The 10479-nt window shown below is 33.5% G+C and overlaps 3 protein-coding genes across 3 annotated transcripts in view; 2 read left to right on the top strand and 1 right to left on the bottom strand.

Moving 5' to 3' along the window:
* On the bottom strand, positions 1516–2689 carry LOC109336615. Its single transcript, XM_019573324.1, has 2 exons — positions 2258–2689; positions 1516–1788 (listed from the first exon to the last, which is right to left on the bottom strand). The coding sequence occupies exons 1-2, from the start codon at positions 2457–2459 to the stop codon at positions 1532–1534; spliced, it is 459 nt and encodes a 152-aa protein (XP_019428869.1). The 5' UTR covers positions 2460–2689; the 3' UTR covers positions 1516–1531.
* On the top strand, positions 3752–4976 carry LOC109335209. The gene is made up of 2 exons (XM_019571322.1): positions 3752–4185; positions 4655–4976. Exons 1-2 carry the CDS (start codon positions 3984–3986, stop codon positions 4909–4911), a joined length of 459 nt encoding a protein of 152 aa, XP_019426867.1. The 5' UTR covers positions 3752–3983; the 3' UTR covers positions 4912–4976.
* Positions 8030–10479, top strand: part of LOC109336060 — a 24555-nt gene continuing 22105 nt past the window's right edge. The window contains exons 1-2 of the mRNA XM_019572414.1: positions 8030–8454; positions 8924–9150. Coding sequence (XP_019427959.1) covers positions 8253–8454; positions 8924–9150 — 429 coding nt within the window. The 5' untranslated portion in view covers positions 8030–8252. The remainder of the gene's footprint in view (positions 8455–8923; positions 9151–10479) is intronic.

Genomic DNA, 10479 nt, shown 5'->3' on the forward strand with positions numbered 1-10479 from the left:
TATATATATATACACGCATATATTTGGTTTTTATGGGAGAGAAATATAGATATATACATCGATAATATTTTTTACACTGTTACTATATCATTTATCATTAATTTTTAATTATCATTGACTTTCTAAATAAAAGTAATACAAATGAATTATGGATGATACATTCACTGTATATAAATCTTTATATTATCAGTTCACCCAGTTTTCACTCATATTCATTTTGCATATAGAAAGATTGAGTTTGGAATTTCGGAAGAATTTGTGAGAATAATAAATAAAATAAAGACCGAACTAAAACAGTAGTATATGAAAATAAAACGGTTTTTTTGATATGTCCCTAATTTTTATCAAGAAAATAAAATAAGAATGTTGATGCGTTCTACCGCTAGTAGCGTCTATTTGTGCTCATAATCACATTATTTGAAAGTATATGCGTGATATATTTATATATTCTACAATAATTAATATACAAAATAATTATTATATGAATAATAAACTTATGTATATATTAAATATATTATTATATTTCTATTTTCATTCACTGATTTTATAATATATAACTATAAAATATAAATAATATTTAATTAATAAATAAATTTATAAAAATATGGGTACTCGTAAGTTGAATATCATGATACTCATATTTTAGTGAATACTTATGAGATGAATATTTTTGTTATTTCTAATATATCTCTTTATAAAAAAAGATCGCTTATTTAAGGAACTAAAAATTAATATTAAAATTAGATTGAAGTGAAATATTTATTAATTTTTGTAATATACAAATTTTATCTTTTAAACATTTAAATATGAGAGTAAAATCTATGCGCTAATAATATAAAAATTATAAACCGTCAGTCGTCATTCGCCATTCACACCTTAATATTCTCCTTAAATAATGCTCTTAAACATTTATAACAATATCTACACAAAAATGTTTAGAATGTTATATCCTCTTCTTTGCGGTAGAAGAGAATGTGAAGTTGACTTAGGTGATGGAAGGTAATAATGAGAAGGACAACAATATTAATCAAAGAGAAGGAGATGTGGAAGATTTATTATTTTTTATGCTATTGTTAGGACCTAGGATAAAGCTATGCCCCATAATTTAGTACTAGATAAAAACAATTGTCTTTCTTTGTATTTTACTTGATTTTTTTAATTTTTTTAAGTTTACCATAAAAATCAAACAATTGCTATTTTTTTGTAGTGTTATTCATTCTTTTAAGAAATCAAATATTTACCAACTCCATATTATAACATTGACTACGTAATCTCGTATGTTTCATATTCTGGAATATCATTGTCTTCTACTATTGTATTTTAGGAAACAGTTTAAAAAAGTAAACTTTGGGACATAAATTTTTCTTATTGGAATAATATTATAAAATTATTTACACAAGTTTTAAACTTTGAAATCTCGTATAAAATTATTGTTATATCATTTTGTTTTGCTACAGTCCAAAAAATATGGAAATAGAGAGTAAGTGCGAGCACCGAAACCTTAGAAACAAAAACACTGATATTTGATATACTATTCAAGAAATGTCAACAATGGACCAACCTCAAGACCTTCACTGTTCAGTGCAATGGATTGCTCCCTTTGATTGTACAAACTCCTCTTAACATCGGTTGCAACAGATTTTCTGTCTGGGAAACTTCGATTCTCTTCATTTACATACACCTCTTCATCAAGTCCCAAGTTGTCTTGCTTGTAATCCTCAAGCAACGTAGGACTCATACCCCTCCTCCTCAATTCTTTCATAAATAATGACTCAGGAGGTTCTTCTCCTGAACAACAGTAATGGAATGAGCCAACAAAAAGTGAAGTTAGTCATTTGATGTTTCTTTTAACTCCTTATGAATTATAAACTCTTCAATTGCTTGATATTCTCATGAGTTGTATACTTATCTCGCAAAGAACAAGCTGAATGCACAGGAGTTTTAGTACAAATTTCATCCTACACTACACTGATGGGTTGAAATCGAAATGAATATCACAACACTGAGTAATTTTACATATAAATACCAAATGCTAGCAATACTTTCGTTTCAATAAACTCTGTTATAGGGTAAAGTTCATGAGAAATTCAATAAAAGAGTTTCATATGTGATTTAATGGGTCCCATGTGAAACCATTAATAAAATATAAATATAAAAAAAGAAACTACGAAATCATACTATTAACATCCTGAATACACAATTATTGATATCAAGAAATGACAAGAGTAAAAACAATTAATAAAAGAAACAAACTTGCCATTGTTTTGGTTGTTGGCATCTTGAGATTGATAGAAGACCCTGGAAAAAGTGTTAGACTTTGAAGTAGTTAAAGTTTGCAACTTTATGATCCTTTTGTGGAAATAACTTTGTGGGGGGTTCCATATTGATTTTCCACGGAAATTGAATTGAAAAAGAGAAAGTTGAGAGAGGGTTGGTCTCAGAATTTGCAAAGAAGCCATAACTAGCGACTCTAACACTAAGATATAGATTTCATTGGGTCCCAAATGGAAGAAACGTGTTTGTTGGAAGAAATCACAAAAGGCTTCTTCTTTTACAAGGGAGTAGAGGCTGCAGCACTTGGAGAAGCGTAGTTTAGCTTGAGAGAACAAATCGTGGCTATGGTGCGCCAGGGATGACTCAGCTTTGTGGATAGAATTTGGAGGTCGTGGATTTTGGGTTAGAGGCTGACAAGTGACAACATAGGAAAAATAACAAGACAAATTATGATGATTTTTTTTCCAAATGTAATGTCTTCTTTTGTTTATTTTTGTTCTTTTGGGTCCACTCCTATGATAGGACACAACCTCCAATTCTTCTGTTCCTTTCACTTTTTTTATTAAACATGTGATGTTAAATCATGCTATACCACTATAATCTGGATTGAGTAAACAAGAATATATGCTTTTAAATCATGAATTTTACCAGCATCAGTAAAAAAAATATTAGGAAGCTAAGTATATAAATCTTGTGGTAATAAAAAAAACATTGATTCACCAATTTGTATTTAATATATTCCCAATATGCATTTTAAAGTCTGTTTTATATAAGTGAGCTCAGTTTAACAAATCTTACTGTTGATAATCTTCTGGTCATATATCTCTAGACTTCCAAAACTCTGCAAAGTGGTCCACCAAACATTTTTATACTTGAATTGGATTTAGGTTTATTTGTTATGCTGAATTGATTATTGAAGACTCCTTTTAAGCATATATATATATATATATATATATATATATGCTTAAAAGGAGTCTTCAATAATCAATTCAGCATAACAAATAAACCTAAATCCAATTCAAGTATAAAAATGTTTGGTGGACCACTTTGCAGAGTTTTGGAAGTCTAGAGATATATGACCAGAAGATTATCAACAGTAAGATTTGTTAAACTGAGCTCACTTATATAAAACAGACTTTAAAATGCATATTGGGAATATATTAAATACAAATTGGTGAATCAATGTTTTTTTTATTACCACAAGATTTATATACTTAGCTTCCTAATATTTTTTTTACTGATGCTGGTAAAATTCATGATTTAAAAGCATATATTCTTGTTTACTCAATCCAGATTATAGTGGTATAGCATGATTTAACATCACATGTTTAATAAAAAAAGTGAAAGGAACAGAAGAATTGGAGGTTGTGTCCTATCATAGGAGTGGACCCAAAAGAACAAAAATAAACAAAAGAAGACATTACATTTGGAAAAAAAATCATCATAATTTGTCTTGTTATTTTTCCTATGTTGTCACTTGTCAGCCTCTAACCCAAAATCCACGACCTCCAAATTCTATCCACAAAGCTGAGTCATCCCTGGCGCACCATAGCCACGATTTGTTCTCTCAAGCTAAACTACGCTTCTCCAAGTGCTGCAGCCTCTACTCCCTTGTAAAAGAAGAAGCCTTTTGTGATTTCTTCCAACAAACACGTTTCTTCCATTTGGGACCCAATGAAATCTATATCTTAGTGTTAGAGTCGCTAGTTATGGCTTCTTTGCAAATTCTGAGACCAACCCTCTCTCAACTTTCTCTTTTTCAATTCAATTTCCGTGGAAAATCAATATGGAACCCCCCACAAAGTTATTTCCACAAAAGGATCATAAAGTTGCAAACTTTAACTACTTCAAAGTCTAACACTTTTTCCAGGGTCTTCTATCAATCTCAAGATGCCAACAACCAAAACAATGGCAAGTTTGTTTCTTTTATTAATTGTTTTTACTCTTGTCATTTCTTGATATCAATAATTGTGTATTCAGGATGTTAATAGTATGATTTCGTAGTTTCTTTTTTTATATTTATATTTTATTAATGGTTTCACATGGGACCCATTAAATCACATATGAAACTCTTTTATTGAATTTCTCATGAACTTTACCCTATAACAGAGTTTATTGAAACGAAAGTATTGCTAGCATTTGGTATTTATATGTAAAATTACTCAGTGTTGTGATATTCATTTCGATTTCAACCCATCAGTGTAGTGTAGGATGAAATTTGTACTAAAACTCCTGTGCATTCAGCTTGTTCTTTGCGAGATAAGTATACAACTCATGAGAATATCAAGCAATTGAAGAGTTTATAATTCATAAGGAGTTAAAAGAAACATCAAATGACTAACTTCACTTTTTGTTGGCTCATTCCATTACTGTTGTTCAGGAGAAGAACCTCCTGAGTCATTATTTATGAAAGAATTGAGGAGGAGGGGTATGAGTCCTACGTTGCTTGAGGATTACAAGCAAGACAACTTGGGACTTGATGAAGAGGTGTATGTAAATGAAGAGAATCGAAGTTTCCCAGACAGAAAATCTGTTGCAACCGATGTTAAGAGGAGTTTGTACAATCAAAGGGAGCAATCCATTGCACTGAACAGTGAAGGTCTTGAGGTTGGTCCATTGTTGACATTTCTTGAATAGTATATCAAATATCAGTGTTTTTGTTTCTAAGGTTTCGGTGCTCGCACTTACTCTCTATTTCCATTGTTTATACTGCTCCAATGGTGTTCCAGCGTGAATAATATTAATTCAAATTCTAAATCTTATTTTGTCTATTGTGTTTACTCATTCAACTCATAATTCTCATATTTGAACAATAATATATGATTTTATTAAAACTATTTAGGTATTTGTTCCTACCGGAGAACCGAAGAGACGCATGCTTGGTCGCCCAGGTAGGTCTCGCGTGTGGAGACCGACAAAGTTGACCTTAGAGACATCCCCTGGCATGCCTCTTGTACCTCACCAACCCACCTGCCAGCACGGCAGACAGGTTGCAGAACGGCTACCAAACCAACCACAGGCTAAAAGACAAGAGTGGCATAGCGTACGGTCCTGACGGACCGTTTGACAAGGGAAAAGCAACCCCCGACAATAGCCTTGGTCGGCCACGTGTTGCACTATCTGCCAAGAGCCCAAAGTCAACTCTCCCCTCTATAAATAGGGATGTCTACCAACAGGAAGTATCTTAACCTCTTTACTCTTTAGCATTACTCACTCTACTACTCTCTGCCTTCATTATTCTCATATTCTCATACACTTAGTTCATACACTCACTTGATCGTCGGAGAACCTTTTCAGGTATCTCCACCGGCGAGTCCAGCTCTCCTACCTCACCTTGCTACTTTGACGTCTATCCTCATCTCCATCTTCAGCAGTTGATCAACCATTATCCGTACCTTAATGTTCTAGGAAAGAACATTGGCGCTGTCTGTGTTTTCAACTCACACCATGGTAACCACCAGAAACCGAAATATAATTATTAATTATATAAAATTTTGTGTTTATATATAACTATAAATTTATAAATAAAAATGATGAATTATATATGAAATCATTTAATCCGATTGGATATTTAATCATTTAAACCTAATGCGAAATATTTGAATTGATTGATTCAATAAAGCTAATTTAATAGTGTTGTTAGACATCTTATGGGTTCAATTAATAAGTATGGTAAAATTGGTAAAATATATCAGAAACACTATGTGAGGGGAGAGACACACTATTGTTATTTGATAGAGATAGAAGCCACAACTTAATCCACATTCTTCACATGCAGCAAATATATCCTTTTTATTAGTTGACTTTTCAGAATATCAGCATGTTTTCTTCTATTTCATACCTCCACCGTCTATGTCTACCTACTGAGTGTTCTTTGTTTATATGATTTAAATAGTAATATTTCAAATCCTATTTATAAATTATAATATGTCTTGAGTAGTTTCCCATAAATTAAGTAAGATATATAATTAGTATTGTTGGTATCATTAGATTTGTAAATATATATGTATTTTTTAGAATTGTTTCTTAATAAGATTAATTCATTTAATTAAGTGATGATTTTATATTCCAATCAATTAATATAAAAATATTTTGATAATAACAACTAAATATGCAAAAAAATTTGAAAAAATCATATAAAAAATCTCATACAATCTACCTGTACATCAAACTTGTGAACTCGTGTGAGTAAGACTTATGTACAGTATTGGACCCTCCAATACTGAAATATGATACTAAGAATTTAATTCAAAAATAAAATATTGTACTCTTAATTCTTTTTTGGTATCATATATAAAAATCTGAACTTAATACTTAAGTCATCGGTATTAGATAGGATCCTCACATATAAACTCGTGGGTAGACATGCCCAATTATGCAACTTCAGCAAGCCTGTTGAAATGGGCACTTCATGTGTCTCTTTTTACAACTTATTACAGTAGTGAAATATGCCTAGTGGCTCAAAAGGAATTATTAAAGTTAACTCATTTGTGCAAATGTGCAGCTAACAAACTTGGCTTGGACACAATCTTTGTATACCGCCCCAATCCGTATGGGTGTGAATATATCTATTATCTTACCAAGTATATCACTGTTTGTGATTGTTAAAAAAAATTGAATTAAATATTTAATAATTAAATACTTTTTACATCAATCACAAGTAATGACATATGAAAGTGATATATTCTTTGGGACATACTTTGTTGATTTGTCAAGCAATGCAGAATCTAATTTCTCAAAATCCGTTCAACTTAGGAAATCTAAGGGATTGATCAAGGAGACACTGTTCTAGTGGTCTTAGATGTTACTCCAACACATGCAACTCATATAGCTTACCACTCAATTCGGGTGAATAATAGCATTCAAGTCCATTGAAGTAAAACTTGTCCATGTTGTATTTTATGTAGGCTTGGGGGATAGGATGTTGTACGTAAAGTTTTTTGTCCTTATATCACAAAGTTTACAAGTATGTTTTTTAAAACAACAACAATTTCTGTCATAACTCGGGAATTCATTTTAAAACATGTCTTTTATTAGGCTTCATGAAACAAGACTAATTTATGTCAGTATATACATTTTTTTCTCTTATAGCAATTACATTTGACATGGACTATGATTATGATTAATAGAGTTACTTGCGAGCAACAATAGAATACAACTCCTCAGCTTACATGCCAATCTAATCCCAAGCTTTTAAGCATATATATATATATATATATATATATATATATGCTTAAAAGGAGTCTTCAATAATCAATTCAGCATAACAAATAAACCTAAATCCAATTCAAGTATAAAAATGTTTGGTGGACCACTTTGCAGAGTTTTGGAAGTCTAGAGATATATGACCAGAAGATTATCAACAGTAAGATTTGTTAAACTGAGCTCACTTATATAAAACAGACTTTAAAATGCATATTGGGAATATATTAAATACAAATTGGTGAATCAATGTTTTTTTTATTACCACAAGATTTATATACTTAGCTTCCTAATATTTTTTTTACTGATGCTGGTAAAATTCATGATTTAAAAGCATATATTCTTGTTTACTCAATCCAGATTATAGTGGTATAGCATGATTTAACATCACATGTTTAATAAAAAAAGTGAAAGGAACAGAAGAATTGGAGGTTGTGTCCTATCATAGGAGTGGACCCAAAAGAACAAAAATAAACAAAAGAAGACATTACATTTGGAAAAAAAATCATCATAATTTGTCTTGTTATTTTTCCTATGTTGTCACTTGTCAGCCTCTAACCCAAAATCCACGACCTCCAAATTCTATCCACAAAGCTGAGTCATCCCTGGCGCACCATAGCCACGATTTGTTCTCTCAAGCTAAACTACGCTTCTCCAAGTGCTGCAGCCTCTACTCCCTTGTAAAAGAAGAAGCCTTTTGTGATTTCTTCCAACAAACACGTTTCTTCCATTTGGGACCCAATGAAATCTATATCTTAGTGTTAGAGTCGCTAGTTATGGCTTCTTTGCAAATTCTGAGACCAACCCTCTCTCAACTTTCTCTTTTTCAATTCAATTTCCGTGGAAAATCAATATGGAACCCCCCACAAAGTTATTTCCACAAAAGGATCATAAAGTTGCAAACTTTAACTACTTCAAAGTCTAACACTTTTTCCAGGGTCTTCTATCAATCTCAAGATGCCAACAACCAAAACAATGGCAAGTTTGTTTCTTTTATTAATTGTTTTTACTCTTGTCATTTCTTGATATCAATAATTGTGTATTCAGGATGTTAATAGTATGATTTCGTAGTTTCTTTTTTTATATTTATATTTTATTAATGGTTTCACATGGGACCCATTAAATCACATATGAAACTCTTTTATTGAATTTCTCATGAACTTTACCCTATAACAGAGTTTATTGAAACGAAAGTATTGCTAGCATTTGGTATTTATATGTAAAATTACTCAGTGTTGTGATATTCATTTCGATTTCAACCCATCAGTGTAGTGTAGGATGAAATTTGTACTAAAACTCCTGTGCATTCAGCTTGTTCTTTGCGAGATAAGTATACAACTCATGAGAATATCAAGCAATTGAAGAGTTTATAATTCATAAGGAGTTAAAAGAAACATCAAATGACTAACTTCACTTTTTGTTGGCTCATTCCATTACTGTTGTTCAGGAGAAGAACCTCCTGAGTCATTATTTATGAAAGAATTGAGGAGGAGGGGTATGAGTCCTACGTTGCTTGAGGATTACAAGCAAGACAACTTGGGACTTGATGAAGAGGTGTATGTAAATGAAGAGAATCGAAGTTTCCCAGACAGAAAATCTGTTGCAACCGATGTTAAGAGGAGTTTGTACAATCAAAGGGAGCAATCCATTGCACTGAACAGTGAAGGTCTTGAGGTTGGTCCATTGTTGACATTTCTTGAATAGTATATCAAATATCAGTGTTTTTGTTTCTAAGGTTTCGGTGCTCGCACTTACTCTCTATTTCCATTGTTTATACTGCTCCAATGGTGTTCCAGCGTGAATAATATTAATTCAAATTCTAAATCTTATTTTGTCTATTGTGTTTACTCATTCAACTCATAATTCTCATATTTGAACAATAATATATGATTTTATTAAAACTATTTAGGTATTTGTTCCTACCGGAGAACCGAAGAGACGCATGCTTGGTCGCCCAGGTAGGTCTCGCGTGTGGAGACCGACAAAGTTGACCTTAGAGACATCCCCTGGCATGCCTCTTGTACCTCACCAACCCACCTGCCAGCACGGCAGACAGGTTGCAGAACGGCTACCAAACCAACCACAGGCTAAAAGACAAGAGTGGCATAGCGTACGGTCCTGACGGACCGTTTGACAAGGGAAAAGCAACCCCCGACAATAGCCTTGGTCGGCCACGTGTTGCACTATCTGCCAAGAGCCCAAAGTCAACTCTCCCCTCTATAAATAGGGATGTCTACCAACAGGAAGTATCTTAACCTCTTTACTCTTTAGCATTACTCACTCTACTACTCTCTGCCTTCATTATTCTCATATTCTCATACACTTAGTTCATACACTCACTTGATCGTCGGAGAACCTTTTCAGGTATCTCCACCGGCGAGTCCAGCTCTCCTACCTCACCTTGCTACTTTGACGTCTATCCTCATCTCCATCTTCAGCAGTTGATCAACCATTATCCGTACCTTAATGTTCTAGGAAAGAACATTGGCGCTGTCTGTGTTTTCAACTCACACCATGGTAACCACCAGAAACCGAACTCTATCTACCAGCCAAGTCGACCCTGCCCCAAGTACTCTTCCCCCACCAAGACAACCATCCTATCAGGCCAGCCGAAGCCACCATACCACTCCAGAACAACAACCAACCACCCAACACCTCCTCCAGATGCTGGAACGCCAGGAGCGGCTCATCCAGCAGCAGGCCGACGTAATACAAGAACTCCGCCAATCCAAAATAAACCCTGAGGATCACTCGGAACGCCCTATTCACGAAAGTAACCGTGAAGAGTCGGCGAGCGAGTCCCGCCCACCATCCCAACCAACCCCACACCACTCTTGCGGTGTTAGACATCCTTTTACACCTACCATCATGGCTTACCCGTTACCCTCTCACTTCAACCGCCCCACAAACATGGACAAGTATGATGGAACGATGGACCCACAAGATCACCTTGACGCCTTCGAGGCATCTATGTTGTTCCATGGGGCGACCGACCCCATCATG

The sequence above is a fragment of the Lupinus angustifolius genome, chromosome LG20 (assembly GCF_001865875.1).
Source record: "Lupinus angustifolius cultivar Tanjil chromosome LG20, LupAngTanjil_v1.0, whole genome shotgun sequence".
In the NCBI taxonomy this organism is placed as follows: Eukaryota; Viridiplantae; Streptophyta; class Magnoliopsida; order Fabales; family Fabaceae; genus Lupinus; species Lupinus angustifolius.

Excerpts from the sequence above, each read along its gene's own strand:
- LOC109335209 (XM_019571322.1), top strand. The coding sequence starts at position 3,984 with ATGGCTTCTTTGCAAATTCTGAGACCAACCCTCTCTCAACTTTCTCTT. Across the intron at positions 4,186-4,654 it reads TGCCAACAACCAAAACAATG|GAGAAGAACCTCCTGAGTCA; the intron begins GCAAGTTTGTTT and ends ACTGTTGTTCAG.
- LOC109336615 (XM_019573324.1), bottom strand. The coding sequence starts at position 2,459 with ATGGCTTCTTTGCAAATTCTGAGACCAACCCTCTCTCAACTTTCTCTT. Across the intron at positions 1,789-2,257 it reads TGCCAACAACCAAAACAATG|GAGAAGAACCTCCTGAGTCA; the intron begins GCAAGTTTGTTT and ends ACTGTTGTTCAG.